The 19,231-nt window shown below is 46.8% G+C and overlaps 4 protein-coding genes across 4 annotated transcripts; 1 reads left to right on the forward strand and 3 right to left on the reverse strand.

The window, feature by feature from the left end:
* Positions 1 to 2,371: 2,371 nt before the first annotated feature.
* COCVIDRAFT_37550 (hypothetical protein) lies at positions 2,372 to 3,928 on the reverse strand (the record flags this gene model as incomplete). Its single annotated transcript, XM_014701351.1, has 2 exons — positions 2,372 to 3,168; positions 3,223 to 3,928. The coding sequence occupies 2 exons, from the start codon at positions 3,926 to 3,928 to the stop codon at positions 2,372 to 2,374; spliced, it is 1,503 nt and encodes a 500-aa protein (XP_014556837.1).
* A 4,258-nt stretch (positions 3,929 to 8,186) lies between these two features.
* On the reverse strand, positions 8,187 to 9,827 carry COCVIDRAFT_26404 (hypothetical protein; the record flags this gene model as incomplete). Its single annotated transcript, XM_014701331.1, has 5 exons — positions 8,187 to 8,612; positions 8,673 to 9,064; positions 9,115 to 9,306; positions 9,378 to 9,639; positions 9,693 to 9,827. 5 exons carry the CDS (start codon positions 9,825 to 9,827, stop codon positions 8,187 to 8,189), a joined length of 1,407 nt encoding a protein of 468 aa, XP_014556817.1.
* Positions 9,828 to 13,700: 3,873 nt separating this feature from the next.
* On the forward strand, positions 13,701 to 14,148 carry COCVIDRAFT_37552 (hypothetical protein; the record flags this gene model as incomplete). Its single annotated transcript, XM_014701352.1, has 2 exons — positions 13,701 to 13,917; positions 13,991 to 14,148. The coding sequence occupies 2 exons, from the start codon at positions 13,701 to 13,703 to the stop codon at positions 14,146 to 14,148; spliced, it is 375 nt and encodes a 124-aa protein (XP_014556838.1).
* Positions 14,149 to 14,327: 179 nt separating this feature from the next.
* Positions 14,328 to 19,091, reverse strand: COCVIDRAFT_98686 (hypothetical protein; the record flags this gene model as incomplete). Its single annotated transcript, XM_014701353.1, has 3 exons — positions 14,328 to 18,623; positions 18,743 to 18,822; positions 18,878 to 19,091. 3 exons carry the CDS (start codon positions 19,089 to 19,091, stop codon positions 14,328 to 14,330), a joined length of 4,590 nt encoding a protein of 1,529 aa, XP_014556839.1.
* Between the last annotated feature and the right edge of the window lie 140 nt (positions 19,092 to 19,231).

Here is a 19,231-nt window from a genome sequence, read left to right on the forward strand (position 1 = left end):
TAAGTTTAAACTATTTTATAATCCTTAGTTTATAGAGATAATTACTACTTTATTTATATTATAAAGTATTATTATTATAATCTTTATAAAGCTAGAATTTACTAAGACNAATAAGTTATTTATATTAAGCTATAATCTAGCTTATATAAACGTTTANTANATTATCTAATAGTACTATACTAACTATAGTAACTATTTAATAAGATAATATATAAATTTTAACTATTAAAACTTTTATAAAGTTTATACTAATTATATTAATACTTTATATAACTATAATATACTCTTTAATATTTAGCTAGATAGTTTTAGACTATCTATATCTCTATAAAGTTATAATAATAGCTCTAAAGATAATTTACTTTATTATAAAGTATATCTTTTAAACTTATATATATTATTATTTTAGATTTATTAGTTAGCTTTTATATTAGCTACTTGACTAAGTTAGTTTTTAATAGTCTTAAAGTTTTTATAAAGAGCTCTTTTATAGTTATATTTATTATTAAACTTTACTTTAAGCTTAGAATAGTACTTTATAAATATATTTAGCTAGTTTTAGCTAACTTAGTCTAGATTATAACTTGACTTTTTTTTTCTCTATTTGCTACATAGCGTATCAGATTAATTATCTTAGAAAAGAATAGTAGGCTATACCCTAACCTACTAAAATCGGGTATTAAAAAAATAACTATAGTTAAAGTAAAAAATTAAGTAAGAGTCTGCGAGACTCTGCTTTGAACTCTTAGGAATAGTTTAGTAATAATTATAAACCTCTTAATAGGTATATAATAATAAGGTATAACTCTATTAGGTATAATAACTATATATAACACGGTTGCGACGAAGATAGCAGAATAGCGAACTATAGTTGCGATAAGACAATAATATAACGAACTATAGTTATAATAAGAATATGTAGTGTAGCGAAGCTCTCTAATGCCTATAAATTCGCCATGTCTTTAGTCTGTCTATCTTATCCTATCTTATCTCATCCTAACCACGGATTAATTCCGACACTATCTCAAATCTATCTATTCGAAAATGCAATTCTTCTCCTAGCTGCGATTCTAGTAGTTATCTTATGCTAAGCTAAGCCTATTAGAAAAGCTATCTATCTCTATAGAGCTCTCTTCTACTATAATAATTACTTTTTACTCTCCTCCGCCTAAGTATATACTAAGAGATCTAAAATAACACGTATCTATCTAGTTAAAGTTTAATAGATCTATACTAAAATAGTAGTATAGACCCCTCTCTAATATTAGTATTAGTAGATTAGAAGATAGTTATACTACTTTAATTAACTACATAGACGCGCTCGTGGTATATAAAGTAAGTATAGAGTTAATATATTATATTAAGAGACTAAGTAAAGAGACTTATAAGTAGCTAGAGACTAATATAATATATATTAAAAGCGCTATTACTACACTAAATTCTATAAGGGAGTAGAGGAGGTTTAAGAAATAGTTTTAGAGTAAGGAGAGCTTAGTATAGATAGAGGCGACGCTCTACTTTATTTAGAGGTATCTAAGAGTAGTTAGGAGGGATAAGTTAGAGGAAGTCGTATAATATATTATAGGGGGTAGATTAGACTACTGTGTCGCTCGTGTCGACGCTGCGTAATAGTATTGATAGGTTGCGGGCGTGACGGTATTAATTAGTAGAGCGGAGGATAGGTGCGCGGTAGTTGCTACTTACTAGTTGTAATTAATCTTAGAATTCTTTTCTCTCAGAAACTCCACTTAGAAAGGCTAGAGCTAATAGTCTAGATTATACTTAGTATATAAAGACTTAGCTATATTAACTATATTTATAAGCTTAGAGAGAAATCTATATAGATTAAGATTAAGTTTATACTAAAAAACTATATTTTTTTTCTTATACTTAACTAGATTTATTATCTTAAGCTTATAATCTACTTATAAAGTCTATTTAGTATATTAATTACTTAGTATTTTATAAGATATATTCAAGATAGGTAAAGTATATTATTTTAAGAGCTTTATATTTTATTTAAGAGCTTAAAGAGTAAGTTATATTTAATATTTATAAGAGAGCTCTAACTACTAGTATTATTATAATATTTATAGGTAATATATAGTATAGTAGAGTCTTAGTAAAATTAGCTAGCGAACCTATATAGCTAGCGAACCTATTAGGTACGTTATATTATTTTAAGTATATAGAAGAAGTAAATATAACTAGCTATTATTATATTAAGCTTACTTAATACTACTATAATATATATACTTAGGGTTTTATATAGCTAAAGACACCTGTTAGTAAGTAAGAGTAAGAGAATAAGTGTGTAGTATAATGGGTAGTTTATGATGAATAGTGTGGATAAGTGGGTATCTGATGAGTTTTAGGTCCTATTTGCAACTGTCTTGGCATCTTTCAAAATTGGCAGCGATGCCGCCCTCTGGCCTGGTTTAGGTACAATATGGACTTCAGGACTGCAATACGATTTCTTGCTGATGGAGTACAAACGATCCTCAGTCTTAATCACTAACTCGTCAGCATGAGCTTCGAAATCAGTCAGGTAGTCTGATAACCGCTGTTCGGCCTTCGCCACCATTTCATCGAGGTTTTCATTACAATTAACCATATGATCCTCCGTGGTGGCTGCCAAGTCACCCTTCAGCTCAGTACTATACTCCTCTAACTCAATGCTTGCAGAAGTGTAAAGTTCAGAGGATTGATCGCGGGCTTCGTCAAGCGCTTCACGCACGGCTGTAGTGACGGCTCCTTTGATCATTTTGCCAAGTGTGAAATGGCTGTTCGGTGTTGACACGTGGTGTGTGGGCTCGTTTAAAATTTGGGTACAAGGTGGTATTGGTGACGAACATCTTGACGGTGAGTCAGCAATCGTCTTCTGAATAATCTTCTCCAACACGTGTGGGAGCTCCCGCCGAATAGCAGATGGAAGCTCTTTTTGAAGCACCTCTGAAAGCGTTTTATTCAACGTAGATGAGAGCATTTGCTGGACAGCGGAAGTGACAGCGTCTTGAAAAAGGTCCACTGAGACAGTGGCACTGGACGAAACCGTGGATTTGGCGCGAAGAGAAGGGGTAGGAGAAGCACCATCCATGTCCAAAGACGAGCGAGAGTGTTCTCGGGCGCGCTTCGGATTATAATCATCTGGTGTTAAGCTAGTGCTAGCTAGGTAATACGCATTAGCGATATGTCATTCCAGTATACGACTAAGACACTTACAGTGTCTTGGTCGTTTACCCGACGGCTGTGTGTATGGAGGCGGGTTGTCATGTACCACGTCCTGGAAGGGAGGTGCTTCAGCCTCGATGGAAGGTATAACCCCAGACGCCGGGTTTTCGGTGGCAGTGTCAGTGCCATGATTGGCATCCTGGATAAACCTGAGGGGTAACCAGTCAAGTTCCTGATACAAAGAGCTAAACTGTGCGGTACGCGAAATCTTGGCCAACTGCCGAGAGCCTGTGACAATGCACTGTAGGGTTTGAAAGTTTCTATCCGCAAGCCAATTGGTGTCGAAAAAAATTCGTACTTCTTTCGTTCGTGCCAGAGTTAAAAGTTTTGGGAAATCATCATGAAGACTGGTAGATTCTTTAGGGTACCATATGGAACACGGTTTTTTCAGCGTCAGCGATAACGTTTGAAAATTAGGGTTTCCATGCCGTTGCATCGTGGACATTAAACTAGCCGGGACAGACAGTCCAATAGCTCCAAGCGAGTTCTTCCCAGGCACAAGATTGTCACCTTCATAGCGAAGGATAAACACTTGCTTGTGGTCAACGCCATGACTTGGCATTGAATGCTCGAGTGACACAGCCAACTCTTCGCCCACATGCACAATCTTCAGTGAACAAAACCATGTCATAGATTTATGGCATCCCCGATACGCCAAGGCTGGGACGCCTTCCTTACGAACGAGGCTATGCACCATCGCGCGTTAGTTATCCCAAAAGAACAAATTTACTTAACTAAATGTGCCCTTTTGCAGCGAAGCAGATTATATGCAACAGCAAATAAAGCCCACCCGCCCGGGCTTTCGCATTAATAGCAAAGAGCAGCCCTGACTCTATTGTATTATTCGCAGTCGCCAAACCGCAGACACCTAAAGCCCTTCTTGTTCGCACAGCCTGTGCCTTGCTTGAGTATCGCCCCCTAAAACGCGCGAATCAGGAACGCAGAGATTGCGATGCTAATTCGCGGCGTAATAAGGTCTTGCGGTGAAGATAGCGTACTGGGGCAAGACGACATGCAGACGAAAAGGATGGTTTAGTGCCTGACGCTAGACAACTTGCTATCGCGTAGGAGATGGAACTGGGGCGACGTGGAAGGCAGCGGGGATCGAATCTGGCGGATGGAGGTAGAGGACGAAGTCATGGAGACGTAGATGGGGGTGGAGACGCGACGAAGACAAAGGGAGCAGTTGAGGAGGTTGGGGGTTGGCGCTGGGTGGCGCTGGCGCCTCGGGAGCTTGGCGCTGCGCTAAGCCTCAATATGGACCGTCACGTGACCGTTCGATTCATCACGTCTAGAGGCATGGAGACGAAACAGCCGCAGCTCGCTTAAGCATCGTCCCAACCGCCATTAGACCTGGTTTGCTGACAGAGTATGTAAAACGTATTAGGAAACGTTGTCACCCTAGTGAAGGTTGAAGAAGTACGCACTGCAAGTAATATCCTCACCTAATAAGCGGAGAGTGTGATAAGAGTGAAAGGTGATCATTAGTATTATACTGTTACCACAAAGTAAGACACTAGAGGTACCAGAGTAGATCAATTGCGACGACGTCGCTCAAAGCGACCTAGTTCCAAGTCCTCTCCTACCCTCGTTACCCTCTTTACCCTCTCCTCCGCCTTTCTGTCCCTACCATACCACTGCTTTCCCAAGTTTGACGCACAACATTCACAACGCGCAATAGACCTTCGTATTAGCCTAAGTACCCGCATATCTCTCTCGTACTCTTTCCTTCTTCTTCTTTTTCTCCTTCTTCGACTTCTTGTTTGGGCGAGAGGGTGGAATTTCTGATGGTTGTGGTGGCGTTAGTGATAACGGACGAGGGAGCACCGAGGATAATTGTCGTGATGGCAGTGGCGCGTTGTCTTGAGGCTGATGGCTAGAGCCTCGTACAAAGGATGGCGAGGATGGTAGGATCGGAGACGCATTTAGCGGGGGAGGGGGGCTCGAAATGCGCAAAGGTGATGAAGCCCTCTGGGCTTGTTTAGGCGTAGGCACATTGTACAACGTGTGCGTAGGCCCTAGTTTCTTAAATGGTGTGAATCATATCTCCCCCCTAGCCTTATCTGTCGAGGAGAGTGTAGGTCGCATGTAGTGTGGTTGAGTGTCTTGTTCCGACATCTTGGCTTGAGATGGCTGCAGCTGTAGCTATGTTCTAAGCTATTTCTTTGAACTGGAAGCTATCATTGTAAGTATGTTCATGATAGAAATATATAGAAAGGCATAGGTACATCGCTAGTAGGTACTACCTGCGAGTTTCGTTCTAGCAGTTACTCGTTCTTTTGTTAGTACTAGATAGTACCTTGTCTTTGCCAATTCTTAGATTTCACATCATAAATCTACTCAGCAGTTGCCGCACGCACAAGACTGAAGTTATAAGGTATTAGAGACCTGATAAACGGTAGCAAGATAAACAAGAGGGAGGTTCTGATATGAATACATTGTCTCGTGTTTCCTAGGTCTGCACAGCGCTCTGTAATCTGAAGATCCAACTGCATACCGCAGTAAGTACAGAGCAACAAAAAGAGCAGTGAAGATCAATTGATATCTAGTCATCATTAACTCTGTTACAACAGCATTGGCTAAAATATGTTGTACTCCATGTCTTTGATTGTCATCATCAAACTCGTATGACAAAACACATAGATCTTTGAATGGATATATTTTCTAGGCCTACCAGAACTAGGAGAACCAGCGCATGACATTAGAAATCCTTTGTCAACTCGCTTAAGATCTCCCCAACACATCGATTTGCACTACTCGCCCGACAGGTGTCTACTAAACCCAAGTCCTCAAGGTGTCACAATGCGCGATCAGACACTCCTGATGCAACGCCGCCTTTTCCCGCGCACCACATTGCTTTAGGAGCGAGGTTTGCCTGGAGGTAAAGCAGGGAGCCAAGCTCGAGACGAGGTGCGATGAAAATGTAGGAACTACCAGGTCGAGCATAAGCCAAGTGCGAAGGATTACACGAAGCAGGAAGGCGATGAACATAGGGGAGCACTTACCTTTCTCGCTTTCTTGACATCCTAATCATGTCGATGAACTTCTCTTTGGTAACTTTTAAGCCTGGATACTGTGTATGGAACCTTGTTCACAGTAGCTCATAGTTCTTCTTCGACATGCGAGGAAGCTTCTCTTGCTCAAATATACCGTGCCTTGCATTTCTGCCGTCGCGCAGGGAGGTGTCTACTGCATCATTTATGTCCAGTAGGATCTGGTAGTCTTGATTCCACTTTTTCGGATTGTAGTGATACGATGTGATGCAGAAAAGGACGTTGAGCAGCATCTTCTGCATATTGGACTGGGGTTATGTTGCCATGAACAAAATGTGCGAAATGACAAGGTCGACAGAGTTGATGAATGGGCAGTGTGTAGAGGCCCAATTGTCATCTGCATTGCGTTACAGCATGGCTGCAATCCCAGGTGGTACGTAACCCAATATCTTCTGCTGCCGTGTCGCTAAACCGTCCATCGTTGTTCGGACTTGGAAGGACATTTGCAGTTTGACTGCGCCTTCTTTTTGTCCTAGTCTGGGTACACTTTGGACGGGGGCAGGAGCGGCGGCACACTATGCATCTCCAAGCTTACAAGGTGGTGAGAAATGGGATGGGCACGGTAGGGTCGTTGCAAACAGGGTCCGGGGTCCAAATATATTCGAGCGGTGGCTCGTCAAACCTGGGAGATGCCTGGCCGTGATCAAGGCTGAGGTTATCAGCCGAAGTACTAACGCCCGTGTCCGCTGACACAAGTCGTAGGGTGCATCTGCTATAGTAGGCAACATGGGTGGCGACAATTGAGCACTCTCTTCGGCCGTACCAAGCGCATTCACGTCTGGCTTCTTCCCCTCGGCCTTGGTGCTTATTTCCTTCATCCTCGCCTCGAGCAGGTCTTGCGAGGCATCCTGGATAAGTGCTGACATCTCAATATTATCAATGTCCAGTATGTCATAACTGCGCATGCTATCCACGGTCGACAATGCCGTTTCGTGACTATCGAGCAGGTATGAGTCCAGATTCGACCTGGCAGCAATATCATTATGCGAGGGAGACGGTGACCTTTTTTCAAAACCGACGCATCTCTAAGTTGTCCGGTAGACGCTTTAGTAGCATAGGGAGAGTCAAGGTAGATTGCCGACCGGTGTTTTCCTCAACGACGGCCGGCCGCGAGTACGCTTTCTTGTTTGTCCAGGCGTAGAGATTTCCAGGGCGATAACGCTAGCGTCACTGCCAATCGAAGTGTTCTCGAACAGATGTCGGCTGTACGATGGTCTTCTAATGGGGCGAGCAAGGAGTGTTGCCCCCAAGTCCAGTGAACTATCACTCTTTGCTGGGGTGTTCTTAGATGACTGCCGGCTGCGCGTTGGTTTGGCCATTGGGTATGACTGAAATAACTATGTATTAGATGAGTTGATGTAACATAGGGTTGGATGGATTCCAAGCGTCAAAGGAAATCAATACAAGCGAATGAGTTTTGTCTACCTTGTTTGAAGTTATTCATTGCAAAATTGTTTTGGTTAGCTCGCCCTTGCAACGCCATCTTACTATATCATAACAAAGTAGGACAGTGGTAAGCCGTGAGCAACGTACGGGATGACTGAGGTATCATTTTCTAGCCCGAACCTCTTGCTCTCCTTGCTTCGCACCTACGGCTTTAGTACCTTCATCAGCATGGATTTGATCCATGTCCGTTACCTGGGTATTGCGCCTTGCTCTCTCAGCTTCCTTCATTCAATGGTAGAATCAAGTTGAGAAACGAACCATCCAGTAGTCGGTAATTTAATCTTTCTCTCTTCATAATCTTGTCCATTATAAATCTCTCATCGCTGCACTCCAACATTCATGATGCGGCACATAGTTGACTAATGTAGGATATCGTATTCAAATCATGTACATGTAACGCTAAAAGAATAGGATCAGAGCACCATCACATGATGATGCTCTCACCAACAGCCATTCTTAGTGACCGCCGCTCGAGTTGGAGTTATCCGCGCACGACCAAGGCTTGGTACCGCCGTTCTTGTTGTACGAGTCGATGATGCCGACAAGCGAACCATAGGTGCCACCAATAAGGAGAAATGTGCCAGAAACAATGACGAAGATGGACCATGCGACCATACCCTTCCACTTCCAGTCGCGGTTAGATCGATTCCAATTGTCGTACAGCCACATGCAGCCCATGGGCTGGAAGCTCATGAGGGTGCCAAGGAGTGCGCCGACGAGTGAGACAAGACCACCAAAGACTGGAATTGCGGATGCAATGATGTAGGCAGTCAGGGAGACGGCGGCGGTGTAGCTGAACCAGGTGATCCAGTGCTTAGCGGTGGGGCGGCTGAGGTGCTCTGTTCCACGCAAGGTGCGGATGAAGAAGTACTTGGCGACGAGCTATGTAGGGTCAGTACATGGTCCGCAAACAGCAAAGAGAAGCAAGATGACGGAACTTACGTGAGTAACAAGGACAACGGAGGCAAGCAGACCCGGAAGCGCGAGCCCGTAGCAGACCTTCTTCATCAAGACACCAGCGGATCCCAGCGCAGGCGACGCGACGTACGATCCGCAGTAGTAGTACACAACAACACCGATGGCGATGTAGATGGAGGTCATGACGAACTGACAAAGCGACAGGGCCTTGAAGTAGTCCTTGTGGTCCTTCATCTCGGACACGACGTTGAAGTAGGCGGGAATGCCACAGAAGGCGAAGACGATGCTGGATAGGGCAGCCGCAGCCTCGGCAAAGGTGGGGGATTTGAAGAGCTCGAAATCAGACTGCCAGGGGCCGAATTGAGGTGCCGCAGAGGGGCGGTCCTGGAGGCTGACTGCAACGGTGAGGGTGATGACTGTAGTGGTTAGGGCAGATTCTTTGATGCACAAGTGCAAAAATACTCACTAGCTGACATGATACCAGCAAGACCAACCCACGCAATCCAAGAGAGCTTTCCCAAAGTCTTGATTGAAGCAAGTGCAAAGCCGACGAAGCAAGCCACAGCGACGAAGACAGCAGTACAGGTGCCATGATCAGATAGTGAGTTCAATCCGATGGAGATGCCCAGCATACCGGAGCCAGCAACGCACGTCCACACTGTTCTCGTCAGTCCACATGGTCAACTCTGGGGTTCTGGAGAACCATGTTTCCATAAGGTAAGGACCCACATAAAGCGAAAGCCAGACCGAGCACCTCTCGGCCTGCGCGCCCAAACAACTTCTGCCCCACATCCTCGATGCCGTACGTCTCGGGGTGACGCATCTTGAATGTGCCGACCATGTAGCCAGACCACAGGGTGATCAAGCCAATGGCAATCAGTGAGATGACACCCGGAATGAGGCCCAGGGCATCGAAAGCGGCGGGGATGGACAGCACACCGAGACCGATTTGTGTCTTCATCATGATGATGGACGACCCCCACCAGCTGACCTACTGGGCGTCAGTATGGATTGAGGAAGAAGGGCAATAAGATGGAAACATACGCTGCGGTAGTTGGGTCCTCCCTCGACGATTTCGCCAAAGACGGCATCGGTCTGACCCTGGGGGTTTGTTTCCTCGGCCTTGAGCTGGCTACCGTACTCGGTGTCGTCGACCTTCTTGTCATTGAAGAGGCCCATGGTGTTGTGATGTGTGATCCGGGGTATCAAGTAAAGACGGCACGCGAGGATGAGGATTGCCTCGAAGGACGACGGTACGCACTTTATGCAGAAATCGTCGGGCCGACCGACATCGGCTGGCACAGACCTAGGAACGATGTGGAGGTCGCCCACGGCGCGCCTGCGCGCGTTGTTTCCCCAGGTACGTAAGTCGCCTCGGGGTGGTGGACACTGGCGATGGATGGTCACGACTGACGAATCAGACGGGGGCCGCGAAACACCGAGACAAGTGGGTCTGGAGCCGCATTGAGCCGCAAAAATTTGGTGCAGGTACTAGGAGAGCGAGGTTTTGCCGGACTAGGCCTAACGCGGTAAATCAAGTCCATTTTTTTCGCATCGTCCAATGTCGCCACTGTCAAGCGCCCGACCATTGCATGTTGAGCGCGTTCGAGAGCACTCTGGGGGGGAGGGAGCCCAGGAGCGCATCGCATGCCATGTCCAAGTGGCGTCGACAAGCTTCATCACATAGCCGCCCGCCACCAGCTGGATACGACGACACAGCGACTACGACGATAACCACGAGAGCCAGGACCAGAACAGGGACCAAGCATTGCGGACCAAGTGAAATAGACGCTTATCTTTTGTGGATTTCTGGGCTGACGTTGTGGGACGAGGGTCCGTTCAGACTCGTTCAACAATGCTTTGTGAGATAGCCAATTAAGGCGAATACGTCATTCTTGTTGTATTTTCAGATGAATTGTGTCAAGATTGATAGTATGCGTGGGTATGCGTAGATATAGCAAAGATAAGTCGTGCGTATATAGGAGGTTGGAGTCGCGAGAAGATGGTGCAATTGAGTGTTGATGACAGTCATGTATTGTTTGGTTGATACGGCAAGTCGCATTGGCACGTATACAAGTCCGCTTCAGAAGGATGTAGTAGTTGGGGAATTCAGGATCATGGGCTACTATGCTGGGACTGAAATCAGCAACAATTCAAAGAGAGTCGAATGCTCGCATGTTATCTAGGAATTGATTACGATGGGCGCCCAGTGCACATGGTGTACTTGGACGCGGAGAAGATTGCGAAACATGGAGACCAACGTCCGAGTGTATAGTAGTAAGGTAGTATGCTGGATGCGAGGGTAGGTGTATCGCCGGGAGGATGACTCGGGCTCAGGAGAAATGCAGGTGGAGAACAGGCCTTCTCCACACCCAACTACCTTCCTAATGCGTCAAGGGACAGCCTTCTACTATACTTACGCAGCCAACTACTCGTACGTAGTATGCCTTCTGGAAGCATGGCGAAGCATGGCCGAGGCGTGCATGACGCCTGGGCTGACCCGGTGCTGCGGTTGCGACCTGGGGCAGCTTTGCTGTTATGTAAAGAGTCGGACGATGCCGCCCTTGTCAGTCTGGGGACACGACTTGCCGTTACGTAAAATAAAAATGACCCCAGACGCTCAATCTGGGGCACCTGTTGTCGTTAGGTAACATGTCGTGCTCCGAGTGTTGCTAGCCTGCAAAAATACCCACTGGGTCCCCGACATACTTACCATCTGCATCTTCCCTCCCCCCGCTTCTCCGCCGTCCGCCCCTTCAGCCGGTCCCTTGATCCTGCTAACCCCTATCTAGTAGTCCATCTACTGCTTACTCTCCATCTGTGAACTACTACAAGGAGTCGGGGAAAATTACCTAGCTAGCTGCAGGCTCTGCGATGAGGGACCTGACGTCTTCGTCGGTGCATTCGGAGGGAATTTCGGCTTGGCCGACAAGACGAATCTACATCCTATTCTGGAAGCCTACGGGACCATCCTCGCCGCATCCACCAAGGATAACACAAGGTACTATGCTTGGCATGACACCCCTCTGCTGCAGTTGAGCCGAATCCTTCCACAGCTTGAGAAACAAACAGAACAACCGAGCCAGGTCGTTGGGCTTCTCTGACTACAGTCAATGCAGCCAAGAAAAAAAACGCACACTACCAATACGGGACGACGAAAACGCGCCGCAAAACTTTGATTCGAGAATGATTCTTCCCTACAAGTTCGATATGCACGAATGCGCATGTAAATCACTCAATCTTATAGCAGCGGCGGTACGAGATAATTGCCATGCTTAGTGCGCTGCTCAATGAGGTAATGCGACTGGGGACTTCTTTTACCCCTCACATCACCCAACACACACACACTCTTTCTCTCTCCGACACCACTGTCGGCAATTGTGCTGTCAAAGCTGGTATTTACATGATGGCTTCGCATTGGCCGCTCACGACAAGAATTTGAAATCTCATCCTCCTCCTCGTCCGTCATCTCTTGCACCAGTAGACCAAGCCTCTTGGCAAGTTCCTCATGCCGAACTTACACAATCTTGACACACCCAAGTCTTCGCCGATCCCACAATGGCGGCTGCGAGGCACAGTTGACCACAGAATCAAGCACATCAGCATCGAAATATATACACTATGTATGTCTAGTAATATAACAGCAGGATCAACACGTAGACATACGACTGCGCAATGCACTAGTACCCTTGAGGCTTGAACGACTGCAGGAGCGAACACCCAATCCATATGTACAAGAAAGATGCCTGTAGTCTAAGTGGAGCACGTTGCGACGGGAGCATGACATAGTGGCGTATACTGCGTCGATTTATCAAAACACATCTCTAAAAATACTATTCAGGTTACATAAACATCATACAGGTGAAGAGAAACTGTATAGATAGACAAGAAGAGACACCATCTCAAAAGTCTCTGGAAAGTTTGTCTTTACAGCCGTTCGTTGAGAGAATTATATGAAATTTCAGCATAGTAAGATAAGCTTACTGTTTCTCTTTTTGCTAGTCTAACATGATAGATACATAACGTGATACGCTATACGAGCGTGTATTGTTTCCCCCTACAGAGCCTTTAGAGGGCTGATCTTTCAGCTCGGTTGGCTGGTTGGGCTTTCGGGGATCCAGAGGAGATTATGGTGTTTGTCACGTGACTAGGCGCTATCTGAATACGAACATCTCCATCGTCTTGGCACAGCTGCACGGCCAATGAGCGCAGAGATTCTTCGAGCCAATTAGAGATCCTATCTCTTCATCCACGCAAACCTAGTATTCACCATAAAAGGTCTCAACTTACTATAAGCAGAGAGTTGGACAAGGACTACAGAGACATGCGATGCGAAATGGGCCTAGCAGCGCCTAATCTTGTGCGCTACATGCCATGACCGGCTAAATCGGCCTGGTTTCATCCTCAGGTATTCCTATGTCTCAGGGATTGTCGATGCTCATGTTTGAGCTTGTAGGAAGCGTTACAAATGCAGGGCAACAATGCAGCGGTTCGCTTGCCCATTAAGATTTGATAAGCCTTGCACCCACGTGCTGTCAATGCAAGATTGGACAGCGATAGGGTTTTGCGTCTATCACGTACGTTGTAGTAGCATGTACCTACAAACTTAGAATATCAATCTCAAAATACAAGACGGAGAGTTCCCCTTCAGTATCGCACACGAAATGCCGCTCATCCGGCAAAAGTTGTCGACACTTGCCTTGGCAACTATAATGCGCGCGCAACAAGCATCGTTTTGAGCGAGTTGCTCCGCGATTCAGTGGATCCCTCAGGGCCAAACGTTTGAGATGTGCGTGATGCACTGCCTCAGGAACAGCAGCCCTGAGAGCTGCATATCAACACATGGCTAAGTATCGTCAATGCTACCGCCCTCGAACAGTATAAAGAGGCTAGAGACTCCTTTCTCCTTCTGATTCTCAAGCCAGTCTTCCAAGTCAATCTTCAGTTCTACATTTGTCTATTCTCTCCCGCTGTGCGGATTACTTTCTCTCTACAACACTTTCCAAAAACACCAATCCATTAATCACACCCTAAACACCACATTTCGCCAAGATGCAGTTCTCCATCACCGCCGTTCTCTTTGGCCTCGTCGCCATCTCCTCTGCCGCTATCACCGATGTCGAGGGCGTCCGCAACACTCCCCGCAACGTCATTGAGACTCGCCAGGCACCTGACGGCACGTGCTGTTTCCCCAACAAATCTTTGAAGCAGGACGCTTGCACTGTCAACGGTGCCGCTGGCAAGTGCGTGCCTGGAGGTCCAGCTGCATGTAAGTAACCAAAAGCCATAGCCGGCCCTTCTTCGTTTAAACATTGTGACAATACTAACGTGTTTTCTACTAGGCAATGGCGCCCTGAACTGCGTTGCAAACAACCAATTGGTGTGCGACAACAACGTTCCCGAGCGATCTGGTGTCCTGTGCCGCTTCAAGGCGGCCAATGGCAAAATCCAGGACGGTGCTAATCAGATTACCAGCTTGTCTCAGGCCAAGGTCAATTAAATGGAAAGATGTTGGTAGACAAATGTATGTCTGGAGTTGACCTGTAAATTTTTATAGCAAGTCTCAGTTTATAGACAATACCACAACAACTTGCAACTACCCTCCTCTAGCCCTTCACTTGCACACTACTGAACACACCACGGTGGGAAGAGTACGCGTATTGATACTCAGATACGTTGCTATGTATACATATGAATCACCCCAGACCGATCGGCTGAAATGATAATCCCACATGGTTGTTCGATAAATGCCACATCAAGAATACAGTCCATATGACTTTTCAGAAGATGTTGCTGCTGCGAAGCAATTGCACTAGATCTCAATGGTTTCCCGGGTCCCTTCTTACTGGACGCGTTCCCTTTACTATCTCTTCCATTGCTGTTCTGAGTCATAGTCTGCTGCAATTGCTCGGAGACTACGACAGTGTCTGGGCTTGGTTGGGAGACAACGTACTGCGGCTTTCCTTCATCAGCTTCAAGGCCGCTGACTATAAGTGAGCAGTCAGCGCGACTAGTATCCCAATACCGAACTTTCCAGTCTGGACCTGCTGTGAGTAGAAATGTGTGTTTCAGGTCGCCCTTGTCATCCGTCGTCTGTGTATGTACTGCAATCGCTCGGATGCCTCGATCTGCCGTGGAACTAGCGGTAGGCTCAACACTTGTAGCAAAGCGTCCAAGCATTCCGCCTGACCTCTCTTCGTCAAGATCCAATAATGTCATACTCCTGTTGCCGACATCCTTGCATAAGCCAGTACGATATACTTCTTTGCAAATATGCTTCTCAAAGTCCCAAACCGTTACTTCGGCTTGGTCACTTCCCCCAGCAATATATAGTCTGGTCTTTTTTGTCTTTGGCAGATATACTTGATACAGTCGGTAAATAGGCGATGCACCGCGGCAAACCCAGGCCTTGAGACGCAGCATGAACCGAAGGTCCCACAGATCGAGCACGCCGTGCGATGTTCCTAACAGCAGCCAGTGCGCTTTTCGGTCGATGCAGAAGCAGGTTGGTGTTCCGTGGTCCAGCGGATTCTGGAGAGTGTAGAGCAAGTTCATAGTCCGCAGGTCGAGAGCAATAATCTTCGACGTATTGGTAGTCAAAAGCAGGACAGATCTGCCGTCGCCATTGTAGTGTTCCGACCAGACGGCGAAATCCCCCTTGACCAACTGGTATTCGCGAAGCAATCGTGGTCGGCCAAATTTAGCGTTGCCATCGTGGTCTTGGAGATAGTCTATGCGCACCACATGAACACTTCCATCATTACCCGTCGCAACAAAGGAATATGTTTGCTCAACGAAGACAAGACTCGTGACTTTGACGTCTTCTCCCAATCTGTATGTCTGTCGAGATCTACGAGTAATATTGCGCTCGAGACGTGAGGTGTCCCAGATCTTCACAGTTCCATCATCAGACCCACTGATGAAAAAGCCTTGGTCAGGCGACACCAATATGCGGGTCACTGCGGCAGTGTGCTCGCCAAAACTTGCAACCAATGTACCTTCTGGGCGCCATGGAGTACCTATAGGTAATCGTTGCGCATCCTTGTGTTTGATAGGTTGCCGCTGAGTGGGAGACTGTATCCGGGGACCAAACTCAATCTCATCAGCTGGGAAGCGCTCAAGAAGCATTGAATCCAACAACTTCAATATTGCCGGATCGTTCCCTGTGTAGTTGTGTGCGTTTCGGAAACGTATCTGTAGCGGAGTTCGGTCAAGTCTGTCTACTGCAAGTGGTGATTTCGGCTGTCGGGATCGAGAGGACTCGCGTGCATGGAGGCCATCAACCTTTCCGAGAACGTTCGCAGATGTTGTACCAATTTCTGCTACAGCCTTATTCTCTCCTTTTCCAAGAAGCCCTAATGCACTTTTGTGATGCCGAAGCCCGGTCGAGGGATCTGTAGATGTGACTGAACCCGAGGGTGAGGAGGATATTTTCGAAACCTTTAGTGAATTCGCTCGCATTTCAGATCCAGAAGATGGCGAATGTTGATCGCTTAGATTTGGGTGTGTTCTTGACCGAGAAGGAATCGTGATACCTCTCTCTTCGCGGACCAATCGCCCAGCTTGACTTTCGAAACGCGGCATCCGGTCATTTAGCCCATCGGCCTCTGTAGTCGATGCATCCAAAAGGGCGTCCTTGATTGTGCGAGGTGGCAGCTGCTCTTCTAGAGCATACGTCTTCTTAGTGTGCTCCATAACCTGACGTACATCCTCATCGAACAGCACGGTCTGCGCCTTCACGCCAAGATCTTTCAGCGTCACGATGCTGTTGAACTTTGTCGTAGGCGTTGAAAGATTTTCAGAGCGCCGGCGATGACTTATTCGCCAAATGAACTCTTTAAGTGCTACCAATTTGAACTCCTCGTCAGCATTCATTCCCGCGTTGCGAAGCTTTTGTAACCACAGCTCATCCTCCTCATTTTTGGGTAATCGCTGTAAAACCTTCTGGTCAAGCTCCCGACCTGAAACGGTTGGAAGACTATCATCCGATGACCCGAAAGTAAATGTTTGCTGATGTCTAGCAGCCAGCCAGAAGTGCCCTCTCTGAGCTTGTTGTGCCCAGTTAGAAGCCATCTCCAGTAGCAGACGGGACATTGGACTCTTCAAAGATTCTAGAATGCGCAATTCTGAGAACTCTGCAGGAAGGACTTTGAGGTAGGGCCTGATGAGATTAACCAATATGCTATGCGTATCAGCCACCGACAAATATCTTGAAGCAGCAGAGATGAATTCAGCTGCTGCTTCTCGAATCCAGAGGTTTGGATGCATGGTCAGCCTTGCCAATATATCCACTAACTCCCATGTCTTAGAGCGCTGAAGTAGACCAAGCTCTGCCATCGAAGACAGCGACCTGATGACTTTCTCTATCACAAACTCTTCAGGATCTGTCAATGCCTGGACCATCAGAGGTAGGATATAGCCTTCTAGGCTGGCGCCTCCAACAAAGACAGCAACGCCTACGATGCTTTCGAAAAATGCGCACTTGAGCATCCAATCCGGATCATTCAAATAGGTGTTCAGGTGACTGAGGACTACGTCATTTGCTCGGGGACTACCGAAAAAGACACAGAGATCGGAGACGGACCGAAGCATGGCTCGACGTACAGAAGCATTAGTGTCGGTGAGAAGGGATTTGGTGTGCTTCTCAAAAGCCTCAATTAAGATTCGGCGATCTGAATCGAACTGGTTACGAGTCGTAGATGAAGACATGCCATCTTCGGTTTCTGGATCAGCCGTAGCTAGAGAACCTTCGGCACGTAGTGCTTGGATCATGTCAAGGTACTTTGCTGCAGTTGTTGCCAGAGTCCCGATGCACAGTGCATACTGCATACGCACAAGGGAGCCGGATTTCCCAAAAGAATCTGGGAGATATGCTTCCAGCCTTGGAAGGACATATTCGGGGAAAATGTAAGCATTGATGGGTGAGACGACCTGTACCATGGCAAGAATCTGGGTCAGAGAGCGCAGCGCAGCAATTTTGACCTGCTCAGACTTGTCGGCTAACAGTTGAGCTACGTAGGGTATGACACGGTCAAGCTTGGCTTCGTCCGTCAACCGCTCTGAAAAGGCCAGGAGAAGTTCCAAGCCTCGAACACGAGCTGAGGCTCTTGCAGTACCCCGTAAGCAAGATACGACAATAGTCAGAAAAATCAAGTTGCCATCATCAACAGCTAAGCTTCGTTCTGGTGAAGCCTGATGTTGATAGTTTGGGATATTCACGAAGAGTGGGAAAAGTTTCGTATTTGGCCCAGGGGGTGAGTACTCGGGCCTGCCTGGCTCTTTTCCTTCCTCACTTGACAGCAGATGAGAGATTTTGTCGTAGTCACTGAAAATCCTGTCTATACGTTCGTCTGGCTCACCAAGGTGTTCTGAGCCAGTCGTGACAGGTTTTCGGCCGGAAGAGGGATCGGTAATGGAATACATGTATTGTTGGAGGAAGCCATAGAAATAGGTGGGAAAGACCTTGCCTTTCCAGTGTGTGAGGTAATCCTCTGCAGTCATCCTGGAATTAGGATCAATCTGAATCATGTGCAGAGTCAATTCGCGTATGTTCCGATCCTGGATCTTGCTGAGATGAGAGTGTTCAGGATTGTATTCGCCTTGTCGGTACTTGAACAGCTGACTGAGGGAGAATATGGGTGCTTCAAGAAACAGTTCAGCAATGACGCAGCCTACGCTGAAAATATCCATGGCCCAGTTGACGTCGCCTTCACCCTCGGGTTGCTGTCCGGCAGCGAGGAATCTTTCGGGCGCCAGGTAACAAGTCCGGCGACCTGAGAGATCGAAGTAGAAGGAGAAGTCAGCTGGATTGTCTTCTGGCAAATGTGCTGGTTTGTACGACGAGGAAAAGTCAGCGAGGTACAGCCAGTTCCAAGACGTAACCAGGACGTTTTCAGTCTTGATGTCGCCGTGAAAGATGTTTCTGGCATGACAGTCCCTTACAGCGCAGAGAAGCTGGAACGAGAGCCATTTCTTCTCAATTTCTTCTAAAAAAGGTCGTGTGCCATGGAAGAGTCAGCAAACTGCGGAGGTCATGGCTCGAAGACAAGTTACCTTAGGCGATCGTACAAAGAGCTATGGATGTATTGGCGAACCAGATAGCCGCAAGATGCAGTCTCGATGACACGGTGATATGCCAGTGCATTTGGCACATCGGCAAGCACTTTGCGCTCATCTGAACCCTTGTTAGTTTGCTTGGCCATGGACGGGTAGTTGCGGAGACGACTCACGGAGCAGCCGTTTGACGTGGTCTTGAAAGTCGATGTGAGCGTATGGTTTTGGGACTACTCGAGCCACGACAAGGCCGTCCTTATGGCGTGCCCTGACGGCTTTCATGAATCGGGCTGCACCCAACGACTTCTCATACTGTAGGTCTGCAAGCTCCGGTACATCGATGTTGGCCGAGCCTGCCGAGAGCGTCGACAAGGAGAATCCCTGCCCCATGATGGGGGGTGGTCTGGAGTTGTGGTGGAGTTGATGGGGTTATTGGTGAGGGTGGTGAGGGTGATGATGGTACTAGTAGTACTATACTATTACTACGGATGTGCTGCTGTTGCCTTGGGCACCGGCAGCATGCTGGAAGG

The sequence above is a fragment of the Bipolaris victoriae genome, assembly GCF_000527765.1.
Source record: "Bipolaris victoriae FI3 unplaced genomic scaffold scaffold_40, whole genome shotgun sequence".
NCBI classification, from domain to species: Eukaryota; Fungi; Ascomycota; class Dothideomycetes; order Pleosporales; family Pleosporaceae; genus Bipolaris; species Bipolaris victoriae.